This window comes from Bubalus kerabau, chromosome X (assembly GCF_029407905.1).
Source record: "Bubalus kerabau isolate K-KA32 ecotype Philippines breed swamp buffalo chromosome X, PCC_UOA_SB_1v2, whole genome shotgun sequence".
NCBI classification, from domain to species: Eukaryota; Metazoa; Chordata; class Mammalia; order Artiodactyla; family Bovidae; genus Bubalus; species Bubalus kerabau.
In genome coordinates this window covers 94,070,084-94,096,060 of record NC_073647.1, presented here as the reverse complement: position 1 = coordinate 94,096,060, position 25,977 = coordinate 94,070,084, and the positions used below count along the sequence as shown (strand labels likewise).

The 25,977-nt window shown below is 41.2% G+C and overlaps 1 protein-coding gene and 1 pseudogene across 3 annotated transcripts in view; one reads left to right on the top strand and one right to left on the bottom strand.

Annotated features, from left to right (window-relative positions):
• Positions 1 to 15,500: 15,500 nt before the first annotated feature.
• On the bottom strand, positions 15,501 to 20,500 carry LOC129640103 (suppressor of cytokine signaling 6-like; annotated as a pseudogene).
• OGT (O-linked N-acetylglucosamine (GlcNAc) transferase) overlaps positions 20,453 to 25,977 on the top strand; it is a 43,919-nt gene continuing 38,394 nt past the window's right edge. Inside the window, exons 1-3 of one of the 3 annotated variants that reach the window (XM_055565163.1) lie at positions 20,453 to 20,728; positions 24,141 to 24,291; positions 25,161 to 25,404. In XM_055565163.1, coding sequence (XP_055421138.1) covers positions 20,692 to 20,728; positions 24,141 to 24,291; positions 25,161 to 25,404 — 432 coding nt within the window. In that variant the 5' untranslated portion in view covers positions 20,453 to 20,691. Of the gene's footprint in view, positions 20,729 to 22,798; positions 22,823 to 24,110; positions 24,292 to 25,160; positions 25,405 to 25,977 lie in introns of those variants that run through there. The other 2 variants (XM_055565162.1, XM_055565164.1) reach the window with 2 other exon arrangements.

The window sequence follows — 25,977 nt, the reverse complement described above, 5'->3', positions numbered from 1 at the left end:
ACTCTTTGAGACCCCATGGACTGTAGCCTACCAGGCTCCTCCCTCCATGGGATTCTCCAGGCTAGAGTACTGGAGTGGGGTGCCATTGCCTTCTCCAGGGGATCTTCCCGACCCAGGGATCGAACCCGGGTGTCCTGCATCCCAGGCGGACGCTTTAACCTCTGAGCCACCACAGCAATTCCACTCCTAGGTATTAAAATAATTGAAAACAGGTATTTAAACCATAACTTACCAAAACTTGTACACAATTGTACCTATTTCAGTATTCACAATAGCCAAAGAGTGGAAATAATTGAACTGTCCATCAATGGATGAATAAATAAATAAAATGTGATATAGCCATACAATTAAATTTTACTTCATCATAAAAAGGAATGAATTACTGATGTATGGTACATAGATGAAGCTCGAAAACATTATGCTATGTGAAAAAAGAAAGACATAAAAGGTCATATATTGTATGATTCCATTTTTATTAAATATCCAGAATAGATAAATCCATAGAGATAGAATGAAGATTAGTGGTTGCCAGAGGCTGGGGGGCACTGGAGGAATGGGAAGTGACTGCTTAATGGGTATGGGGTTTCCCACTGGGATGATGAAAATGTTTTGGAACTAGACAGAAGTGATGGTTACACAACATTTTGAATATAGTATATGCCACTGAATAGCACACTTTAAACTGGTTAATTTAATGTTATGTGAATTTTACCTCGATTTAAAACCCAAGGAATGTACAAAGTACATAGAGAAGGAAACCACTAGCTGCTTTAGGAGAGGTCAGAAGATGGGAGGATGGGAAGGTTTAAAGCAGCTTTCAAGAAAGTATTGTTTGAATTGAGTTGAGTCAATCAATGTATGAATCAACTATCAAACATTTATTGTGTGCATGCAAATGCCAAGCACTAAGGCATTGAGGATATATCTATATATATGAATGAATATGAATTCAGGTCTCATTTGCCCCCTCAGGGAGCTCATAATCTGGTTGGGAGAGACAGACACATAAATAGGCAATTGCAGGGCCTTGTAGTAAGTGCAGTGATAGATGTGTGCACAAGGTATTGTTGAAACACATCCTTGGAGTGTTTGAAAGGATAGGTAGGTAGTGTGAGTGAAGAGGGAGAAGGAAAGTAATTTTAGTAGAGGGAACATAACAAGCAAAGGCATGGAACCAAGATAGAAAGGGTGTGTGTGTGTGTGCGCGCGCATGCGTGTGTGCATGTGTGTGTGTGTATAGGGAGTAATTACAAGTGGTTCCATGTTGTAATAGCAAAAATTTTCAAAACAGGAAGTGGCAAATGAGGTTCAAAGCAAGAGGATGACAATCGGGCTTATATTTTAGATAAATCCCTCTGTTAACAGTGGAGACTGGGATTGGAAGGGCATGAGACTAGAGGCAGGCAGACTAGTAGGAGGCTGTTGCCATAAGTCTGGTTGAGAAATTATCTGGGCCTGAGCCAGGGAAGTGGTAATTGGGATAAAGAGGAAAGATCGGAACCAAGAAATGCTTAGGAGATAAAATGAACAAGACTTGAGGATTGAGTGGATGTTGGTGGTGAGGGAGAATTAAGAACAACTCTAGGCTTCTGTTTTGTGTGATGGTATGATATTTGTCAGAGGTATTAGTTGATAGCTAATAGAGGCTGACTCCAGTTGACTAAAGAGAAAAGTCAGTTTTTAAACGAAAGAGTATTGAGGTGCTCCCACAAGTGTTGGGAGGGTTGGAGCTTGAAGGCTAAGCTTCCAGGAACAATGCCCCAAACCATTGCAGAAGCAGTCAGATGATACAGGTAATACACGTAGAGCCCAAAAGGAAACTGCTACTGATGCTGCTGCAAGAAGTCAATCCTGAAAACACTGGGAAATCTCTGATAGCAAAACTGGAAGCTGTGCGTAGAGCTGGTTTCCCCATGGTGCTCAGTTCTGAATCAGTCTCATGCAGATGCTTCTGAGTGGAGAAGTGAGGGGGGCCAGCAGGTAGTCCTGACTCTTACACAAGGGAGGCAGAGCTCATAACGTGCAAATACTTCCATATGTAAAAAGGTATTCCAACAATGAGGACAGCCACAAGTATAATACACATGGTGCTGCTGTCAACTCATGTCGAGGATGCAAGAGTTTGAGATTTCCCCTACGGTCCAGTGGTTAAGACTCTGCCTTCCAATGCAGGGGGCATGGGTTCAGTCCCTGTTGGGGAACTAAGGTCCCACATGCTGTGATGCGCAGCCAAAACTTTTTTTAAAAAGTTTTTGGGGATGAGGGTAATGAGTTCCATCTCAAACTTGAGTAGTTAGAACACTCAGCTACAGATGTCTAGAAGGTGGTTGGGGTATTTGAAGGTCCCAGCATAGAGGTAGCAGTTAAAATAACCAAAGAGGTGGGATGGTCCAGGGAGAGCATGTAGAGTGAGATGAGAAGACAGAGGATAGAATCCTAGAGTGGGAAAGAAAACTTGCCAGGATTTCTCAGTGCCCCTGTAAAAAGCCTGTAACACAGGAATGTATACAATGTAAAGACGGAGAATGTTTGCTCTCACTTCCCCTGCATTTCACTTTTTACATACCTTGAGGATATTTCTAGTCATTTGTCTAGCTCACTGCTGTGATCCAAAAGGATGATAAAACTTCTCTTATCTCTCCAAGAGCTCCAAGCAGTGACAGCCTGGACCAGGTCCCCAGGTGAAGTGCCCAAGATTCCAGGAAGACTGAGCACTATTTCCCTAAGTATTAACACTTCAAAAGGGATAAAGCCCAGACTTTGGAGATGTCTCTAGGCTGTAAAAGCTGGAGACACAGGACTTATCTGGCTTTTGGAAGGACATGCTAACCTTACAAAAGATTGGTGTAAGAACGAGGACTCTTTCCAGCTCCTCTCCCAGGAACAAAGGGTTTTCTCTTTCCTTTTGGAGGGGAGCAGGATGGCTGTCTCTTTCCCATATATAAATGGAGAAAATCCACTGTTCTCTATCCCTTATCTTGGGGGTGAATCCACCATTCACATAGAAAGTTTCCATCAGTTCTCACCCTGTTGCCTATGGATCTGGGTGTGGTGGATTGACATGGTAATATTACTCTGGCTGTTGACCTGGTTGTGAGTATTAAAACAAACAAACAAACAAACAAACAAACTTATCCCTGATCCAGGTGTATCCTGCTTCTTTAGTATCCATACATATATATAATGTACATAACTGTGTAAGTGGGGTAACACCTCAGAACCCTTGACAAAAGTTCTTGGCAAAACATTGGGAAACATAAGCATTTAAATGGTGGAAGGAGGAAGAGATTTTAAAAAGAGAGTACAAATGAAATAATGCCATTTGCAGCAAAATGGATGGACCTAGAGATAATTATACTAAGTGAAGTTAGAGAAAGACAAATATCATATGATATTACTTATATTTAAGACCTTAAAAATGATACAGGTGCTTATTTACAAAGCAAAAATGGATTCACAGATATAGAAAACAAATTTATTGGGGACTTCCCTGTCAGTCCAGTGGTTAAGATTCCATGCTTCCCATTCAGGGGCCATGGGTTCAATCCCTGGTTGGGGAACTAAGATCTCAGATGCTGTACAGACCAAAAAGAAAAAAAAAAGTTTATGATCACCAAAGGGGAAAGGAGGGGGGATAAATTAGGAGTTTGAAATGAACAGATACACACTACTATATATAAAATAAACAACAAGGATCTACTGTGTGGCACAGGGAACTACATTCAATATCTTATAATAACCTATAATGGAAAAGAAACTGAAAAAGAACATATATGTGTGTGTGTGAATCACTTTGCTATGTACCTGAAACTATCAGTTCAGTTTAGCTGCTCAGTCATGTCCGACTTTGCAACCCCATGGACTGCAGCATGCCAGGCTTCCCTGTCCATCACCAACTCCCGGAGCTTGCTCAAACTCATGTCCATCGAGTCGGTGAGGCCATCCAGCCATCTCATGCTCTGTCGTCCTCTTCTCCTCCCGCCTTCAATCTTTCTCAGCATCAGGGTTTTCCAATGAGTCAGTTCTTTGCATCAGGTGGCCAAAGTATTGGAGCTTCAGCTTCAGCATCAGTCCTTCCAATGAATATTCAGGACTGATTTCCTTTAGGATTGACTGGTTTGATCTCCTTGTAGTTCAACGGACTCTCGAGTATTCTCCAACACCACAGTTCAAAAGCATCAGTTCTTCAGTGCTCAGCTTTCTTCCATCATAGCTCAGTTGGTAAATAATCTGTCTGCAATTTAGGAGACTCTGGTTTGATTCCTGGGTCAGGAAGATCCGCCTGGAGAAGGGATAGGCTACCCACTCAAGTATTCTTGGGCTTCCCTGGTGGCTCAGCTGGTAAAGAATCTGCCTGCAATGCAGGAGACCTGGGTTCAGTCCCTGGGTTGGGAAGAGTCCCTGGAGAAGGGAAAGACTACCCACTCCAGTATTCTGGCCTGGAGAATTCCATGGACTGTATAGTCTATGGGGTCGCAAATAGTCAGACACAACTGAGCTTCACTTTCACTTTTCAGCTTTCTTTATGGTCCAATTCTCACATCCATACATGACAACTGGAAAAACCATAGCTTTGACTATGTGGACCTTTGTTGGCAGGATAACAACCTCGTTATCCTCAATGAGACTATGAGCCATGCCGTGTAGGGCCACCCAAGATGGACAGGTCATGGTGGACAGTTCTGACAAAACATGATCCACTGGAGAAGGGAATGGCAAACCACTTCAGTATTCTTGCCTCAAGAACCCCAGAACAGTATGAAAAGGCAAAAAGATGTGACACTTGGAACTGTCACAACATTGTAAATCAACTACACTTCAATAAAAAGTAAATAAAAGAAAATGCCTGAAAATAAAATTAATATTACCTACAAAACCAACAAGGATCTACTGTATAGCACAGGGAACGATACTCAGTATTTTGTGATTATCTAGACAGGAAAAGAATCTGAAAAGGAATATATACACACACACACACACACACACACACATATTTATAACTGAATCACTGTGTTGTATACTTGAAACTAACACAATATGGTAAATCAACTATACTTTGATTAATAAATAAAAATAAATTTTAAAAAAGAAAGAGGGACTTCCCTGGTGGTCCAGTGGTTAAGACTTCATGCTTCCACTGCAGCAGGCATGGGTTTGATCCCCGGTTGGGGAATTAAGATCCCATATGCTATGCACAGTGTGGCAAAAAAAAAATAAGGAATGCCCAGATAAGTATACAATAACCAGGCAACTGAATGAATTCCATGTGATGGACACCTAAGAACAAGAACGTTTTGGGGGGGGGGCAATTATATGCACTGTCAAATGCATAGAGAGGTTCGATAACATCAAGACTGAAAAGCTTTGGCAGTTTGGAAGTCACTGGTGACTTTTGCCAAAAGAAAATTCAATAGAAACATTTTTCAGTAGTTTGAGGCATGAATGAATTTGAGGAAGTAGAGGCAGAAAACATAGGCTACTACTATTTGGAGAGGCTTAACCTGAGAAGGTAAGGAGAGTAAGTGGCATCTCATGAAGATTTCGGGTCAGGAAACAGTTGTTTTTTTGTTTGTTTGTTTTTTGTTTTTTTTTAACAGGAGAGACCCAAGCAGGTTTAAGGATAAGAAAAGGTACTATAGATAGAAATCAGAGACAGAAGGGATAATTGATGGGGCATATTGCTAAAGGAGGTTGAAAAAGATGGCACATAGGGCCCAAGTGGGTGAGTGGATCTTGAACAGGAAGGTGGGATGGAGACAAGGATGGGTGAGAATGTAGGTTTGTCTGTAGAAGAGATTAGACAATGAATTTAATAACTAGGTGGAGGAGAGAAGGGTGGTTGGTAGAACTGACACAGAGTGAGAAGTTTGTGGGGCTGGTTTGGCAGACAGGGAAAGGGAACTGAGGCTGCTGGTGAGAGAGTAGTTCAGGTGATCAAGCATGACATTAAGAAAGGTTGGGAAGAGAAGGAAAGGAGGCCAGGAGGGGCTGGGAGATTGGGAGAAAAAATGGAGGGTGCAAAGGACTAAAGGGGTAAAAGAGGTATATGAGGTAAAAGAACAAGTGTCCTGTGAGACCCTTACTCCTGAGGGATCAGGTGGAGAAGAGATTGTCTCAGAATGGAAAAGTGAAGGGTTCAATGTTAGAGGTGAGCAATTCTAGGCCACAGTAAAGTTCAAGATGCCGTGCTTTGGGTGCAGGTGGCTGAAGTGGAATGGGGAAGGTAATTGAGAGGGCCAAGGGACCCAGAGGTTGCTGGTTGTGTCATCTCCATGGACAATGAGATTTCCTAGTATGAGTACCAGGAATTAGGGTGGAGTGGGAGGTCATGGGCGAGGCACCAGTCTCCTTATTTAAGAAGGGAGGAGTGAAGGATACCTAAGAATTTTCTCAGCAGACTGAGATGGAGAGGATGACCAGTCTAGATAGAACAGATTAAGAAAAGGCATGGCTGGAAGTGTGAAACAGCCTGATATTTTCAGGGAACTGAAACCAGTACGAGTGTGAGCACAGAAATGTGGCAGCAGATGAGGCTGGATTAGCAAGTGGGGCTGACATTGGAGGCACAGCCACCGAGAGGTCTTCAGCAGAGCATTGACATCATTCTGATTTGTGTTTTAGATTTTCTAAGGTGAAGTGTGGAAAACTAGAGTCAGGTAGGGTTAGAAACCAGTTAGATATAGTAGTGTGCTATTTATAAAATAGATGGCTAATAAAGACCTACTGTATAGCACAGGGAACTCTACTCACTATAATTGCCTATATGGGAAAATAATCTAAAAAAGAAGGGATGTACGTATACATATAGCTGTTTCACTTTGCTGATTTCCTAGGCAAGAATACTGGAGTGGGTTCCCATTTCCTTCTCCAGGGAATTTCTCCGACCCAGGGATCAAACCCATGTCTCCTACATTGCAGGCAGATTCTTAACCATCTAAGCCATCAGGGAAGACCCATGTGCCATGTCACTTCTATATGGGAAAAGAATCTGAAAAAGAAGGGATATATGTATACATATAACTGTTTCACTTTGCTGTACAGTAGAAACTAACACAGTATTGTAAATCAACTATATTCGAATAAAAATTTGAAAGAAAGAAAGAAACCAGTTAGAGGGCTCTGGCAATTGCCTGGGCCAGTACCAGGGAAATGGCACTGACAGAGGAGGTGGAAGATGAATTTCAGAGCTATTTTGATATCACATTTGTGTTTTTGCAGCTCTGCACCCTTTCACCTATTTTCGGCATATGCAGTATGAAGCCTGCTAGGTTTATCCTTTCAGTTTATGTATTTTATGGTCCAGCTCTTCATCATAGAAGCTTTGATATTATCAGTAATGTCTCCATTTTGTCCTCTGTATAGGACAGGGTATGCACTTATCAAAGGATTTTGGTCTCAATGAATTTACTTGTCTTTGCTTTCCCCACCCACTACCAAATCCTTCAGTTAATCTGAGGCTAGAATTTGATATCTTGAACATTATGGGATTGGGCTGTTTCCCTCTTTTGTGCTCTATTGCCTGGAGCTCACATGTGGAAATACGAAGGGCTAGTATGGTATATGAGAGTTGAACTCAGTATGTGAAACTGACAGCCTCCAGTTAGCACTTTGTCTCCTTTTCCAGGGCTACTCTGCCATTTGTGGCAGGTAGGACTCTAATGTGGTCCCCAGGATTCCTGCCCTCCTGGTGAATACACACTTTCTCCCAGATCTTTGCTCAAAAACTAATCTAGGTGCCTCTGTGAAGGGATTATGCAGATGTCATTCAGATCCCAAATCATCTAACTTAAAAAATAAAACAAACAAAAAAAAAAACCCTAGATTATCCTAAGTGTGCTGACCTAACCAACTGGTCTTTCTTTAGTCACAGAAGACAAATACTGTATGATTTCACTCACATTAATGTAGTCAAATTCATAGAAACAGAAAGTAAAATGGTGGTTTCCAGGGGCTGGGGAAGGGGGAAATGGGGAGTTGTTTAATGAAACTAGAGTTTCAGTTTTGGAAAATTAAAAAGTTATAGAGATCTGTTGCACAACAGTGTGAATATACTTAGCTAGCACTACTGAACTGTACATTTAAAATGGTTAAGATGGTACATTTTGTTATTTTTTATCACAATTTTTAAAAAGTGGGAGAGATGGGGCTCTTTCTGGTGAGTTTCAAAGTGCAAGAGGAATTTGACCTGAGGGAGATTCTCCATTGCTGACTTTGAAGATGGAGGGGACCACGTTGCAAGGAATCTGGGTTGCCTCTACCAGCTGAGAGTAGCTTCCAAGATGGCTACCATCAAAGATGTGGAAACTGTGGTCCTATGACTACGAGGAACTAAAATTCTGCCACAACCACATAAGTTTGGAAGAACATCTGAAGTCTCAGATGAGCCTACAGCCTGACATCTTTATTTCAGCTGATGAGACCCTAAGCAGAGGACCCAGTTAACCTGTGCCTGGATTTCTTTCTTTCTCTCTCTTTAAAAAAAAAGTATTTATTTATTTGGCTGCACCAGGTCTTCATTGTGGCGTGTGGGATCTATTTCCCTGACCAGGAATCAAACCCGGGCCTCCTGCATTGGGAGCACGGAGTCTTAGCCACTGGACCACTAAGCAAGTCCCTGTGCCTGGATTTCTGATCCATGGAAACTGAAAAAATAAATGTGTGTGTTGTGTGTGTGTTTGGTATATGTTTTTAAATGAAAATTTTATTTATACACTGTATATAGAAGTAGATACATAAATTCTTGTACAATTTATTTCCAAAAGTGTGCAAGAAATTGCTATTATTTATTTACAAACCAAACCACATATTGCAGTCAGTGGACTTGGGATGATAAGTGAGGTACTAAATATGAATGGTTTTACACACCTGATTTGAAACAGAGAAAAAGTATAAACTACAGCAGTCCGGTTTGCAAGTATTAATCTCATGACACACCATGATTATAAAATTTCTAACCCAACATGTGTACTTATCACAAATTCCATAAGGATTTTTCATCATTTCTAGATGTAGAGTTTGTAACACTTTTCAGAAACAGCAACTAAACATTTTGTCATGTCATAATTGATTAATAAAGGGTGATTATAAAAAAAAACTTTCTCTACCAGATTAAAAAAGTACTAAAAGAAACGAAATTTGTGATTACTAGCATATCAACACTTTATTTTAGAAATGCAAAGTTATTTATGGAGCTGGCAATTGTTCTTTATTGGAGTATTCAACAGAACTGTCTACTGCTGATAGTATGATTTCATTTTTCAAAGTAAGAGTTCACATTTGAAAACCAAGGACCTACTGTATACCATAGGAAACTATATTCAATATCTTGTAATAACTTACAATGGAAAAAACCTGAAAAAGAATATATATATATGTATGTATAACTGAATCACTTTGCTGTACACCTGAAACTAACACAACACTGTAAATCAACTACATTTCAATTAAAAAAAAAGAGAATTCACAGAGTCCCCTGGTGGCCTAATGGTTAGGAGTCTGAGCTTTCACTGCCGTAGCCTGGGTTCAATCTGTGGTCAGAGAACTGAGATCCCACAAGTGGAGCAGTGCAACCAAAAAAGAAAAAAAAAGTTGATGAAAAGCCATTACAATATCCTGCTGCTGCTGCTAAGTCGCTTCAGTCGTGTCTGACTCTGTGCGACCCCATAGATGGCAGCCCACCAGGCTCCCCCATCCCTGGGATTCTCCAGGCAAGAACACTGGAGTGAGTTGCCATTTTCTTCTCCAATGCATGAAAGTGAGAAGTGAAAGTGAAGTCGCCCAGTCATGTCCGACTCCTAGTGACCCCATGGACTGCAGCCCACCAGGCTCCTCTGCCCATGGGATTTTCCAGGCAAGAGTACTGGAGTGGGTTGCCATTGCCTTCTCCGCATTACAATATATATGTATAAATACCTATTATTGAATCATTCATAAAGCAATATCTCTCACAACATGAAATGTACAATAATTAAAACTGCAATTTCTGAAGGCATTTATATATATATAGTTTATATTTATTTATTTGGCTGCATTGGATTTTAGTTGCAGCACACAGGATCTTTGCTGCCTCACGTGGAATAGAACCCTAATTCTCTAGCTGTGGCACGCTCAGGCCCCTGAGTACCCAGGCTCAGTTGCTCTGTGGTGTGGGGGATCTTACTTCCCCAACCAGTAATCAAACCCGTGTCCCCTGCATTGCAAGGCAGATTCTTAACTACTAGACCACCAGGGAAGTCCCTCTGAAGCCATTTTATAGAGGAAATTATTGTTTTGATTAATTTATTTATTATTTTTGGCTGCCTTAGGTCTTCGTTGCTTTTGTGCTGACTTTCTCTAGCTGCAGTGCACAGACTTCTCATTGTGGTGGCTTCTCTGGTTGCAGAGCACAGGCTCCAGCATCTGCGGGCTTCAGCAGTTGCCCCATGCATGCTCTAGAGTGAGGGCTCAGTAATTGTGGTGCATGGGCTTAGTTACTCCACTGCATGTGGGATCTTCCTGGACCAGGGATTGAACCCTTGTCCCCTGCATTGGCAGGTGGATTCCCAGGGAAGTCCTCTGAAGGCATTTTAAACAAAATGTTTGAACTTTTACCTCTAGCAGAGACATTGCACATAATCTATTTAAGATTTTAGTAACTTTTATCTTTTTATCCAGTTTCAATAATACTGGCCCAGAAATTATATACATACATACATACACACACACACACACACACACACACACACATATATATATATATATATATATATATACTCTTTTTTTTTTTTTTTTTTACTTGTTTTGGTCACGTAGCTTGCAGGATCTTAGTTCCCTTACCAGGGATTGAATCTGGGCCTTTGGCAGTGAGAGTGCAGACCACTGGACCACCAGGGAGTGCTCACTTCAGCAGCACATATACTAAAATTGGACCACCATGAAATTCCTTCCCTTCCATTTTTAACTAGACTCTTTGAGTATCATGAAAAATTAACCTTTTACATTCTGTTGTACTACCTATGTCTTCAGTTCAGATCAGTCGCTCAGTCGTGTCCGACTCTTTGCGACCCCATGAATCAGAGCACGCCAGTCCTCCCTGTCCATCACCAACTACTGGAGTTCACTCAGACTCACGCCCATCGAGTCAGTGATGCCATCCAGCCATCTCATCCTCTGTCGTCCCCTTGTCCTCCTGCCCCCAATCCCTCCCAGCATCAGGGTCTTCTCCAATGAGTCAGCTCTTCACATGAGGTGATCAAAGTACTGGAGTTTCAGATTTAGCATCATTCCTTCCAAAGAAATCCCAGGGCTGATCTCCTTCAGAATGGACTGGTTGGATCTTCTTGCAGTCCAAGGGACTCTCAAGAGTCTCCTCCAACACCACAGTTCAAAAGCATCAATTCTTCGGCGCTCAGCCTTCTTCACAGTCCAACTCTCACATCCATACATGACCACAGGAAAAACCATAGCCTTGACTAGACGGACCGTTGTTGGAAAAGTAATGTCTCTGCTTTTGAATATGCTATCTAGGTTGGACATAACTTTCCTTCCAAGGAGCAAGCGTCTTTTAATTTCATGGCTGCAATTACCATCTGCAGTGATTTTGGAGCCCAGAAAAATAAAGTCTGACACTGTTTCCACTGTTTCCTCATCTATTTGCCATGAAGTGATGGGACCAGATGCCATGATCTTTGTTTTCTGAATGTTGAGCTTTAAGCCAACTTTTTCACTCTCCACTTGCACTTTCATCAAGAGGCTTTTTAGTTCCTCTTCACTTTCTGCCATAAGTGTGGTGTCATCTGCATAACTGAGGTTATTGATATTTCTCCCGGCAATCTTGATTCCAGCTTGTGCTTCTTCCAGCCTGGCGTTTCTCATGATGTACTCTGCATAGAATTTAAATAAGCAGGGTGACAATATACAGCCTTGACGTACTCCTTTTCCTATTTGGAACCAGTCTGTTGTTCCATGTCCAGTTCTAACTTTTGCTTCCTGACTTGCATACAGATTTCTCAAGAGGCAGGTCAGGTGGTCTGGTATTCCCATCTCTTTCAGAATTTCCCACAGTTTATTGTGATCCACACAGTCAAAGGCTTTGGCATAGTCCATGAAGCAGAAATAGATGTTTTTCTGGAACTCTCTTGCTTTTTCCATGATCCAGCAGATGTTGGCAATTTGATCTCTGGTTCCTCTGCCTTTCCTAAAACAAGCTTGAACATCAGGAAGTTCACGGTTCACATATTGCTGAAGTCTGGCTTGGAGAATTTTAAGCATTACTTTACTAGTGTGTGAGATGAGTGCAATTGTGCGGTAGTTTGAGCATTTTTTGGCATTGCCTTTCTTTGGGACTGGAATGAAAACGGACCTTTTCCAGTCCTGTGGCCACTGCTGAGTTTTCCAAATTGGCTGGCATATTGAGTGCAGCACTTTCACAGCATCATCTTTCAGGATTTGAAATTGCTCCACTGGAATTCCATCACCTCCACTAGCTTTGTTCTCCATGATTTCTAAGGCCCACTTCACTTATATATTAGAACCTAATAATTTCAGATTGCATTATAACAGGGCATATTTCTTTAAAGTATTTTATAATACAGCTTCACAAAGACACATTAAAAATTGTCTTTCTGAATAGAACAGTATTGACATTTTCCCTCTAAAACAACACAAAATTAAAAAAAAATTAAACATTTAACCAAATAATCCATTTAAAAAATGGGCAGGTGACCTGGACAGACATTTTTCCAAAGAAGACATATGAACAGGCACATGAAAAGATGCTCAACATTGTTAATCATCAGGGAAATGCAAATTAAAACTACAGTGAGAATCACCTCACACCTGTCATAGTGGCTGTCATCAAAAAGAACACAAATGTTGGCAAGGATGTGGAGAAAAGGAAACCCTCATACACTGTTGGTGGGGAGAGGGGAGGGGAGAGGCAAGAGGTAGGGGATTAAAAGGTACAAACTACTATGCATAAGATAAATAAGCTACAAGGATATATTGTACAGCACAGGGAATACAGTCAATATTATATAATAACTATAAATGGAATATAAACCTTTAAAAATTGTCACTATATTGTACACCTAAAACCCTATATAATATTGTACATCAACTATGCTGCTGCTGCTAAGTCGCTTCAGTCGTGTCCGACTCAGTGCGACCCCAGAGACAGCAGCCCACCAGGCTCCCCTGTCCCTGGGATTCTCCAGGCAAGAACACTGGAGTGGGTTGCCATTTCCTTCTCCAATGCATGAAAGTGAAAAGTGAAAGTGAAGTCGCTCAGTCATGTCCGACTCCTAGCGACCCCATGAACTGCAGCCCACCAGGCTCCTCCGTCCATGGGATTTTCCAGAGAAGAGAACTGGAGTGGGGTGCCATTGCCTTCTCCCACATCAACTATACCTCAATAAAAAAATAGTAAAGTAAAATAAAAATGTGTTTCAGGGAAGTCCAAAAACTTCTGTGCACCATGGTTTCACACAAAGCACATGTAAATGCTTCTAGAACATGGAAAAGTCATTCCAACAGTTACTATTAATATACACTGGCTCTCTGACAACACTTGCCATCTAATATAGATGCACAAGATTTTTAACTCACTCTAGATACATTTTAAATTGTTTAAAAATAAATAACTTTCCAAAAGAATGGTTTAAATGTATTACACTAATTTGATAACAAGCTTACAACTGTGTAATAATTCTTAATATGAATAGCTTATAGTGAACACAAGTGGTATTATTATAATAGTCTCCATCTTCTTATTAGGTGAAAACATATCAGAAAATGAGAGACAAGTTTCCACAATAAGGTATAATCAGCATCTGCCAAAACTCAGTATTTTCCTCTCAAGTCAAAAGAAATAGTGCCATGATATTATGGCTTTGTGCCATTTCTTGGTAATAGCTCAATTCTGACCTTAAAGAACAAATAGAGAAAAAAGTAGGGATACAGATATGTTTGAATGACAAAGCAAATAAATTTGACTTAAGACTTTTACCCTTGTGGTTAAATGAGGCTAGGGAAAACTTAGTGACAAAGGAAGAAACATCTTGAATTACATGTGTCATCTTAGATAGAAACATTTTTCTTGTGCAAATGGAAACAGGGCAGTTCTAGACAGGGCAATATCAAAACACTATGCTGCAGCATTGTGCAATGAATAAACACTCTGCATTTCAAAATAAAAAAATATTAGGGATAATCACCCCCATGACTACTGAATCAGAGGTAAAATGTTTAATGATTCCAAATTACTCAAGACTTGGCTAAATTTAAAATAAACAAGTAAAACACTTTCAAAAATGGCAGTACATATGATAGGCAATAAGACTTCCATATATCTTATATGGTTTAATATTTTTCTTACACAATGCTTCAGAATTTCCACACTTTTTTCCACTAGAGTCTTTGGTGGGGGCAGAGGTCAAATCTAGCACATTTTACTAGTGACTACATTAAGGAGAAATATAAGTCCAACTGCAAAACAATGTTTTCTTTTTATCTAAGTCAATTCCAATCCTAATGTAAACTTCAATATTGCAAGAGAATCTGCCAATCCATTTATGCAAATTAGTGGTACAATCAAGTTCTACCAAGAAAATGTTGACTAAACTGAAGAAATTGAGATAAAGCATTCACCAGAGGAAAGTACAGATGTAAAAAATTGCTACCATAGGAATCTAAATTCATGTAATATTTATTTAATAATAGTTCTAGTTCCATAGGTCTTTATATGTTATGTCAATTTGTATCACTGTTTATAAAGACAGAAAAGGCAACAATTTCTAAATTGGCGGGCTACATTTCTTCAAGATTTTTAAATGCAAGGCCATTTTTATAAAATATAGAAATCATTGGATGAAAATGAAGGCAACAGAAAAACTGAACTTTCATAACCAAAAAATTAGCACAACCTTAAAAACAATCTTGAAAAAAATTGTCATAAAAGATAAATCGCAGATCTTCATTTTAGTACCCAATCTATGTCAATTCACAATTCTAAATCTTTCTACAGTATAAGATTAAAGATCTTTTTAAGTGTATATGTAAATTCTGCATTTTATCACATGGGTATGTTTCTTCAACACTATCTTTTGAAAACAGGCCACTTAAATAGACCACAATTTTTATTCTAAAAATTTCTTTCAGCTTAACTTCAGGTTGCACACAGGTGAAATGTGTTCTCAACGCATAAAAATCACAACGGATAGCAGCAAAGGACTTGGGGGGGGCATAGATTAAAGAGAATCTGATAATTTACATTGTCATTATTTTGCATATGATAGAAGACAACTCACACTTCTTAAACCTTTTGGTTCTTTTTAAAGAACCAAAAATAAACTCAAGACATGTTGACAATACTTCCTCACCCCTAAACAAATTGGCTATTCTTTTCACTTTAATCTTGAACAGGTATGGCAGCGAAAGATTTTGATAGTAATGTAAGTTTATAAACTATAGTCCAGTTTCATTTCTGGAACCCAAAGTGCAAGATGGAGGGTTCTCCTAATCTTTCAATAATCCTTCATTTTGTTTGGCAAAAGCAGTTTTTAAAATAAATCTATTCTGATATGCTGACATAAAACAGTACAAAGAATGCACCTGCAGGAATCTTGATACTGATTGGTCAGTCTGACAGGGTAAACTGCATATCCAGGTAACGGAGACCTTAAATAACAAAAAGCTCTATTTTCCCAGTCTCTGGCTGAATGTTTAATTAGATCAGCAAATTGTCCATCCACATCTGGTTGTTCATAAAAGCAAAACCTAACATTTGAGCGCTCATTTCTAGTGTAAAGTGTTTTACTATGGGAGCGAAAGCTGGAGCTTAAAAGATAATGGTCATCAGAACTAGCTGGAGCAAGAAAAGAACCATCTGGCATTTTTGCTCGATTTCCTTCCTTCTCCCAGCATGTGATTGGTCCCCAGCACTATCCTTATTTCGCAAGTTTTTTCAACTCCTCTGTAAAGCTTGTCACAACCATAAGACCACTACTTTCCATTGAGTCATAACTCTTGCAACCACAGGAGCAGAGTCAGGATCAAAATTCATATGATGGCACACATACTTTCAGACACATGGACATCTGTGCTGGTAAGTCCACCGATGTTCATTTGGATTTGATTATTCTGTAATGGTGAGTGTGGAGGGACATCATCATGACTCACTCTTGGGCTTTGCAACGTGACACCTGTGGTGTCAGTGAACAATATACACAGACGGATCCACAAAGTTCTCTAGGGCAACAACTAGGTCCTTGTCTTCCGGATTTTCATTTTGGCAGAAAGAGCTCTCTCTGGGTTGAGAAGGAACTGCAGAAACTTACATGGGAGAACTATCCAGACAATAGCTAGGCAATCCTTCCAAATCATACATTACCTCATTTCTAGGCACAGAATATCAAACGCAGTATTTTTTAAAATAATTTGCTTATTTATTTTTGGTTGTGCTGGGTTTTCATTGCTGCCGAGAGGGCTTTCTCTAGTCGTGGCAAGTAGGGACTGTAGGGTAAGGGAGTCAGAGAAGGTGAGGTTCGGAAAAAGAACAAGACCTGCACTTTACAGGAACAGATCACTTTTAATGAGGAGAGAAGGGGCAGTAGTCACATTAGTGAGCTGCTGCACTAACCCAAGAAAAGAGTAAGTATATATAGGCATATATGTGGAAATCTATTGTCTTAAGGGGGCCTGTTCTTCTCCAAGGTTGTTCAGATTAGTTCTCTCTTAAACGGCTGGGACAAGGAATTTGGAGATCCGCCCGAGGCTGGGCCGGGCTGGGAGCTGGGCGTAATCAACCTTAATGTCCATTTTTTTCTTCAGGTGAGAGAGAGTTCTTTGTTTTGCATAGAATGGTGGGGAGGCCCGGAGGGGATTTTGAGCCGTGTCACTTTCCTTCAAGGACTACCCTCCATTGTGGTGCGCTAGGTTCTCATTGCTTCTCTAGTCGAGGAGCACAGGGCTCTAGGTGCATCCGCTCAGTTGCTCGGAGGCAAGTGAAATCTTCCCAGGTCAGGGATCAAACCTGTGTCCCCTGCACTGGCAGGCAAATTCCTAGGCCCTGTACCAGGAGGGAAGTCCCAAGCGCAGCCTTGAGGCATAAGTCCAATAACTACAGGTTCGTGTTCATTGAGGGAAGATGCAAATCTCCATTCTGAGATTCTGAACTCTTCGATTATTTTGTTCTCAGCACACAGTTTCAGTCTGAAGACTGAAAATATTTTCAGACATCATTCTGTGTTGGATCTGGATTGGAAGAATGAACCAAGACTTTGAATCTTACTTCCTCCATTTTGATACAGGCCTCCTCAGAGTTTGCCAGTCAAGAGGCTAAGGGGTAGGACTATAGTGATGATTGCTAAGGGAAGTGGACCTTATTGATCTTTCAGAAGTCACATCTTTAAAAACTACTGGTGCTGAGGAGAGGAAACCGCATCCTCATCTGGCAGAGCTCCCAGAGGATGTGATCCTCTTGCCTTTTTGCTTTTGTTCTGCAGAAAGCCGCCTTTTTAAGGTACCCATTAGGCTTTCACTCTTTGATCTATTTTGTTCTACCTTTTTCATCTTCCCTGTTGCTATCCCAGCTGGCCATGTCTTTACCATAGCAGCTACCAAATAAGGAATCATGTTTTCCAAACTCACTGGCTAGTGATGGTTGCTGTGCTACCATGAAATCAGTATCATCCTTTTATTCAGGTTCAACGATTTCCCGAAAGTTTTAAAACAACTTTTCTTCGTTATGACTGGTTAGCTAATCTGAGAGGTGGAGGCCAATCTCTCTCTGGAACAGTATCCACAAACATCTGATGAGCCTGCGGTGCTACATCTGTGTATTCTTCCAGCTTCATTGAACCGTTTGGCGGCGGCCAGAGCGTGTCTCAGGCTCCCTCACCGATTGCTGGCGCAACTGCTGCGAAATATGTATTTGTTTCAAGCCGCTAAATTGGTGGTAATTTGCGAGACAGTAACAGAAAACTAATACACCATTAGCGGTGTTATTAGGGTGGCAAAGTTTGGGATTGCGGTGGAAGAAGCATCTGGTTTGTTTTAGATGATTCTGAATTTTGAATTGCTACCCATAAAAGGGAGAAAACAAAACAAAACACTAAACAGAAATCGGTGTGAAAGAGAACGCACAAAAGCACCCCCTTCAATGCCTAGGTCAGGCCTTCTTGGTCACCCTTCTCTGGTCAGCCTGAAGTGACTGTTCCCTCCTCAGATATTTACAGACACTGATGTATTTTATCACCTTTATAATGCTCTTCTTTTTTATGCTCTAGTGGCTGTCTGTGTCTAACTAACTGGGCTTCAATTTCCTTGAGGGCAAAGATCTTCTCTTGTTGATTTTTCCATCTCCCACAGTGCCTTGCACAGACTCTAGTAAATGTTACTTGATTGGCCAAAGAAGATGGTTTTATCTGATAAGTCCTTCAAACTAAACCCTCCAGGTGCTACTCCTGGAAAGCACCTGGAGGGGGTTCTTGAGATTCCAACGGGGGAGGGGGGGGTGTTTCCTTATTGATTCACAGTGAGCCCCACCACCCAGCTTTCCCCAGCAGCATCCCTTGACTCCTTTCTCAGGAGAGGGAAACTTAGAGACAAGTATGGATGGGCCAAATAGCTGGCCCAGCTGGCAACATAACCTACTTAATTAGCTAAGCACCCTCTAATCAGGAAGGCCTAAACATCTGCCAGTGGAATTTGAGAAGTCTGTTATAAAAGTTGAAAAGCTGATTTTATTCACCACAGATCAAACACTCGTAGTGAGGGCTGGGGCACCAGGGGGGAGTGGGGAGTGGGGGGAAGGTTTTACCAGTTAAATCAAATTAAGAGAAGCTGGTACCCAATTTCCAGGAGAGTTTGTGTAGTGAACTTTTTCACTGCACCTGACTTTTAATTATGGATATAATAGAAGAAACTATCAATATTACACATTTCTTCTGCACTCATATCCATAATTAACAGTATGTGAACTGTCTCAAAGAAATTAAAGCAAAATTCGAGGACCTAAGTTTTTTAAAAAAATAAGTGTGGTCAGATGACTAGGTAGTAGAAACATTTTGAATAAACTCACGGATTTGTTGTCTTAGATCAAGGACTATTTTTTTTGGAAATAAAAAGGCTCTGAGAGACCCAGCTTCTTGCCTTCATTGGTTTGTAATTTCTTGCTAATGTGGCAAGCTACTTTAATCCTTTCTGGAACAAGGGATGCAATATAAATTAATACCTTTCTGGAATAAGGGATGCAATATAAATTAATACCAATGTGACAAAACGTCTGAACAGTGGACTTGAAACTGCAGGAGGATCATAAAGAACTGATTTGTTCAAGGAAGCGGAGCAGTTTAGTCTCTATTTAGATGTGTGGTTTAGGTAGATGGCAAATGATAATCAATTTATCATTGTTGAGCTGCCTTGAGTTAAATGGTATCACTGATTTTAACAATTTGCAAAGCAATGTGGTGGAAATGAAGTCACTTCGGAAGGGTCATGGATTTCGAAGAATATGAATCTTTAACATTTTTATGGCTGTTGCCTTTGCAGTGCAAACTGTCAGCATGTCCCTGAGTTGTGAAGCATTTGCCATAATACTGGGGGAAAAATTATCGTGAATATCAAGAGGATTTGGAACTTTCGGGCTATATGGCCAAAATCTGAGATGCTTGGGTTCATTTGGCCCTGAGAAACTCAATCCTTTTAATCAAAGCGCTTAAACCAATGGCTGGAATCAGAACTAAGACGTGTTCGAATTGGAACTCTCCGCTGTTTTGAATTCTAGCCTTTGAAATATAACCATTTAAATTTACTTGCTCAGAATTGATTCATCATCTTGCGACTATACGAATGAAGTTGATGAAACTTGTATACCCCTTTGGCATTCCTATTAAAATCTATGCTCTTTGCTAGGTAGTAGACTATACTACGGAGAAGGCAATAGCAACCCACTCCAGTACTCTTGCCTGGAAAAATCCCATGGACGGAGGAGCCTGGTGGGCTGCAGTCCACGGGGTCCCTGGGAGTCGGACACGACTGAGCTACTTCACTTTCACTTTTCATTTTCATGCATTGGAGAAGGAAATGGCAAGCCACTCCAGTGTTCTTGCCTGGAGAATCCCAGGGACGGGGGAGCCTAGTGGGCTGCCGTCTCTGGGGTCGCACGGAGTCGGACACGGCTGAAGCGACTTAGCAGCAGCAGCAGCAGACTATATCACTGGCAAAAGTATTATTCAAGTGTACAGTTTCTTTTAAACCATCCGCTTCGCTAGTAAAAAAAACCTTGGTGGCTCCTGTCCCAGACAGTGCCCTAACAGCCAGTCGGGCTGACACGGCTGCTCGCATGCGCTCTCAACATAATCGTGTTTGTCGCAATGGGCCCTGCGCGGAAGGTTACATAGGAGCGATTGACTTTGATTACAGTCATTTTGTTGGTATCACTGGTTACCGCGCTACTTCCGCGCTGGTACTTGATTATAACAGAAAGTAGTTCCGGTCCGTGTTGTTTCGGCCGAGGAGCCATCGCCGCCATTTCAAGACCTTGAGAGGTAGATGGCCAACCAGAGTTCTAGGGTTCGAAAGCTGTAACTGTTGCTGCTGCTTAAGCCTGCCAAAGGGCTGCTGCCTTCGTGCTACTACCTCTAGAAACATTGCCAGTAGTGGCGGCTGCAGGATTCAATCACCCACTTCTTGCACTCGCTCTAGAAGCTCCAGATGGCGTCTTCCGTGGGCAACGTGGCCGACAGCACAGGTACCGGTGTCTGTTCTACTTTGGCAGACGCCCCCTTGGGGTCTCGCGCCGTCTTCTGCCTCTCATCACTCCCTCCCCTCTGGCCATCCCCATTGCATCAGTGGCATCGCTAAGCTTTTCGGCGTCTAGCGGCATCTGATCTGGGTTTTCTGCTGTCGTCCGTTCCTAAAACATTTTCTTTCGCTTGCTTGCTTTTTGCTTCCTTTCTTGCTTTGTAATCCTATACATTTTCTAGCCTTCTGTCTCTCGGGACCCTTCTACACCTGTGCGCTTAGACTGTCTCAGAATGGACTGCATTGGAATCCCTGCCCTTCTCGCTGCCTTTCATTCTCCTTCGCAGTCGTTTTCTCCCCAGTTCAGCTCACCGCCCCCTTCTCTTCCCCCTCCACCCCGCTCCCCTTAGCCCGATTTGGTGGTCCTCTGTCAATCGAGGGCGGAGGTGTCGTTCCAGTGTAATCGTATCCTCACTTTGCATCACCCCAAGGACGAGCGCAAGCTCCTGGGTGCGCTCCGAGTCACCTCTCCAACGGTGGATTTTCAGCAGCACCGCGCCTGGCAGCGCCTGTGTGCTGTGCCTTGGGTTGAGCGGCCCCGGTTTCGATTGGAAATTTCCAGGGGTTCTTTTTGCCATCGCCCAATTCCACTCGCTGCCCCCAGCCTGGATTACCCACCCTGTCCTCCTCCCTCCGCTCCCGCGGGGAGCCACACCCTTTCCTTCGCGAGGTTGCCAGCCCTGCGGTCCGTTTCCTACCCTCGGGGAGAAACCACTCTAGTGCAGGGGCTTCGGCGTTGACCACCCTGCCCGCCAGATTCTCGCTTTGTGTTACTTTGTCCTTGTATTCCTCCGCCGCCGTCTCTGGGTCTTCCATCCCCATTCTTTAGCCCGGTATTTCTTTATTCATAGAGGGTATATTTTTTTGAGTTTTCATCCCTGCTTGAAGAGTTTGTAAAGCAACTGGAGTGTAGCTGCACAAGTGCAAGGCGGTTGCCCTTTTAGACAATTAGTCTGAGAGCATTTAGTACTAAAAATAAGAAAACTCCAAATTATAGGAGTGTCCTTCAGCTGCCTTTCCGTATTGAGGCTATTTGGGGCGGGAGGGAGGGGGGGATTGGGCTGCGGTTCTACGGTTTCCCACGAGGTTATTTTTTTGTTGGTTTCTCAGTTGAGATGTCAAGGGTTTTATTGTTCTTGGACATTGTGCACTAAGAGATGAATCTTCAATTGTATCTTATATTTTGACTGTAGGTAGTGAGATTGGTAGTGTTCCCCTCTCGCTCAGGGATTTTTTTTTTTAAAAGATTTAAGAGTCTGTCCTAGATTCTCTTGTTCTAGCTTGCCCTTTTCTTTATTTTTTGGCCGTACCATGCGGCTTGCGGGATCTTAGTTCCCCGGACGGCATGGAACCTGTGCTCCCTCCATTGGGAGCGCAGTCTTAACCGCTGGACTACCAATGAAGTCCCTGCTTGCCCTTTTCTGCCTGTTATTTTATTTGAGAAAGTTGTCATTTCTAGTGTTAAAATAGCAGATAGGCGGCTTTTGAAAAGTTGTAAAGTATGGGTTAAAAATAAAGAGCAAGGAAGGGAGTTCTAGAGACCTGTTTAAAATGTGATTTTCTAGTTTCTATAAGAGGTATAGTGAATAGTGAAGTCGCTCAGTCAGTCGTGTCCGACTCTTTGCGACCCCATGGACTGTAGCCTATCAAGCTCCTCCGTCCATGGGATTTTCCAGGCAAGAGTGCTGGAGTGGATTGCCATTTCCTTCTCCAGGGGATCTTCCCGACCCAGGAATCGAGCTCGGGTCTCCCTCATTGCAGGCAGACGCTTTACCCTCTGAGCTATCAGGGAAGCCCCAAAATAAATGGAACCAAATTGAACAGGAGCAGAGTGAGCTGGGGAACAATAGCAGTCTGGAATTCTCCAGGCCAGAATACTGGAGTGGGTAGCCTTTCCCTTCCCCAGGGGATCTTCCGAACCCAGGGACCGAACCCAGGTTCCCCACATTGCAGGCGGATTCTTTACCAGCTGAGCCACAAGGGAAGCCCATAAGAGGTGTAACAGTCCACAAATGTGGATGCAGGTCTCTCTGCTCTTAAGGTTAGTGGTCAGCTAGCTGTGCCTTGTTAGGAAATTGACTTTGCTTTCCTGAGTATACAGTTCATTTGCCAGGTCTAATGAGTGAGGGTCTGGGCTCAATATGAGCTTCTCACTTGGACCTTGGTAGAATTTAAGTATTTAATTTGTAGGAAGTTTCTTACTCTGTCTCGTGAAAGTACTGTGGTCAAATTCCCAAGTAATGTATCATTGTTTAAGTATTTACACTTGAGACTTATGCAATCTTGTTGTTGTTTTCCATCTCTGGGCTTTAGCTGTATAGTCTTTATCTTTTTGTATCTGAACAAAGTTACACACAACAAAGTGCATTCATTTATTATTAATTTAGTTGCACTGTATCAAATGGTTTTATATTTTAGCATTTCCCCATTCTTTAAAAAATTCATTGCAGTTGTAGGTAACTGCTTAGTTTATACAGGGTTGTTTGCAATGTTTTAGTCCCTTTAGTCAGTATCAGAGCTCTTCGGAAAATGCTAGTGTTAAACCAGCGTGGGTGGGATTTAGCTAATGTGGTCTCAGTGTGAGTTTGGAATGGTACAGGAACAATATAATACAATCTTGGGTTTTGACTTAAAATGTTTGACCGCTTTAAATATTTTGGCTCTTGACAGATGAATTCATCTTGTTTATCAGCTGTTTTAAAAATAGCACCTTGACTTTTAGTTTTTTCTCCTTATGCCTGTTTCTAGTGTCACCCTTTAAATAATTTAAAAATTAAGTTGTGAAATAATACAAAAGCATGAATATAATTTGAAGAGTTAACCACACATCTGGTGTCCCCACCCAGGTTAAGAGGTAGATTGTTACCAGTACCCCCCCTCCCCGCCAAATCCAACCTAAAACATGGGACAAAGTATTAAGTTTCCCAGGAGGTTATTCTGACATTATTACATCTATGTGACCTCGCAAATCACATGTTTTATATTTCGTTTTTCTATGTTAACTGAAGTATAAGGAATAATGTTTAGTAGTGAATCTTTAGATGCTACATCTGATTTGTAATTTAAAATACCAAGTATTTTTGGTCATAAAATATAATCTCATTTGCAAGTAAATATTTCTGTCTAGGCGGGGAATTCTAAAAATGCCAATTCTGCACCTGCTGTTAACTTGGGGGTATCGATAATGTGCAGAACATTCTAGTGCTTTACATAGTTTCAAGCGTTTTCATCTTTAAGTTTAATATACCATATTTTTACATTTTTTTGTTTGCATTTCTAACTTTTTGTTTTCCCCCCTCCTTCCCTCAAATGTTTTGATGATTCTCCAGAACCAACGAAACGTATGCTTTCCTTCCAAGGGTTAGCTGAGTTGGCACATCGTGAATATCAGGCAGGAGATTTTGAGGCAGCTGAGAGACACTGCATGCAGCTCTGGAGACAAGAGCCAGACAATACTGGTGTGCTTTTATTACTTTCATCTATACACTTCCAGTGTCGAAGGCTGGACAGGTAGGAGATGTGGGGGTGATGCTGGTGATTGCTGCCTCTGAGTGCTGAGCTTGAAAAATGTTACTTAAATATCTGAACTTGAAATTTTTCCAGTTCTGGGTTTCACCTGGAGCCACCAACGCACATCTGCTCTCTTGCCCACTTGTGATAGGCCCAGCTGCCAGTTTTCCTCCCTTCTTTTGTGGTGGTGGTTGTATTATTGGTATAACTAGAGACCTTTTCTAGATTTTTCCACCCACGTCAGCTGCTTTTTTAGAACTCTTTTTCAGGTGATAAATTATTCTTAGTCTACATCTGAGCGTCCAGTCTCAGCTTTGTAAGATGTGTCACCTTGAGGGACAGAAGTGTTTAGAGATAATAGTGTGTATGTTGTGGTAGGAGGCGCATATGTAGTTCGAGTTGCAAATGCCATCATTAAATCATTATGATGTACTACTTTTAGCTAATCAGTTGAATTAATCAAAAGGGAAGAATCTGTGTTCTTGGCCTTTTAATAAATTGTCACTGGCTTATTTAGACATTTAAAGATGTGCATCATTGAATCTTATCAGCAAATGGAAAATGAGACTCATGCACATAGCATTTTCATTCTTGATCTTATTGATCATTGTTTATAATGAGGCAGTTTGGTAATGAGACTAGTTAAGAATTTTATCTCTTAAGAAAAAAGTGTTCCGATTTGAACTCCGAATGCCTCCACGTCTGAAAAACTTTGATTTCCACAATTTTTCCTTCTATGAGCTAGTTAAAAGATAATATATTATTATATAATGAGCAATACACAGGATCTTCAAAAACTGTTGCATAAGGGCCATACCTTCTTTCTGTAACATGCATACCCATGCATCAACACTTTTCCCCTTTTCCAGATCTGCCCACTTTAGTACTCTGGCAATTAAACAGAACCCCCTTCTGGCAGAAGCCTATTCAAATTTGGGGAATGTGTACAAGGAAAGAGGGCAGTTGCAGGAAGCAATTGAGCATTACCGGCATGCATTGCGTCTCAAACCAGATTTCATCGATGGTTATATTAACCTGGCAGCTGCTTTGGTAGCAGCAGGCGACATGGAAGGGGCAGTACAAGCTTACGTCTCTGCTCTTCAGTACAATCCTGTAAGTATAATTTTAATGGTTATTTATTTTCTTTCCTTTCACAAAAGCCTAGAAAGAAACATACTTTAGACACTAAAATAGGTTTTTTTGCGTGGAATAAAGTCAAGAGTTTGGAAATGTTTACTTAAAATGATGAAATTGCTTTGACCCAGACCTGCGTTGTTGTGTTTAAAAAATTCATTTTATCTAGCAAGTTATTAGCGTAAAAATTACCTTACTGCAAGAGAGTCTTACATCTATTTTTAGAATGCCTGTAAAAGTACAGAACACATGATATTGTTTCTTTGGGCTCTTTTGATTAAATTTGGATACTTTCTGCTATAATGTATTCAACAGGTAATTGACTTTCAAGAAATAGTGGTAGCAGGGCCTTAATCTGTAATATAGACTAGTTAAAATGAGATGTCAATATATGGATCCATAACATGAAAACTAGGCTGCAAATTTTTTCCCTCAATATCCTATTCTCTCTTCTTTCAGCATAATCAGAAGTGGTAAAATAGAGGTACTAGTATGCACACAAGGCTTTTGATTAGTTCTTAAAAATTTTTTTAATCTAAATTGCAGATGTTT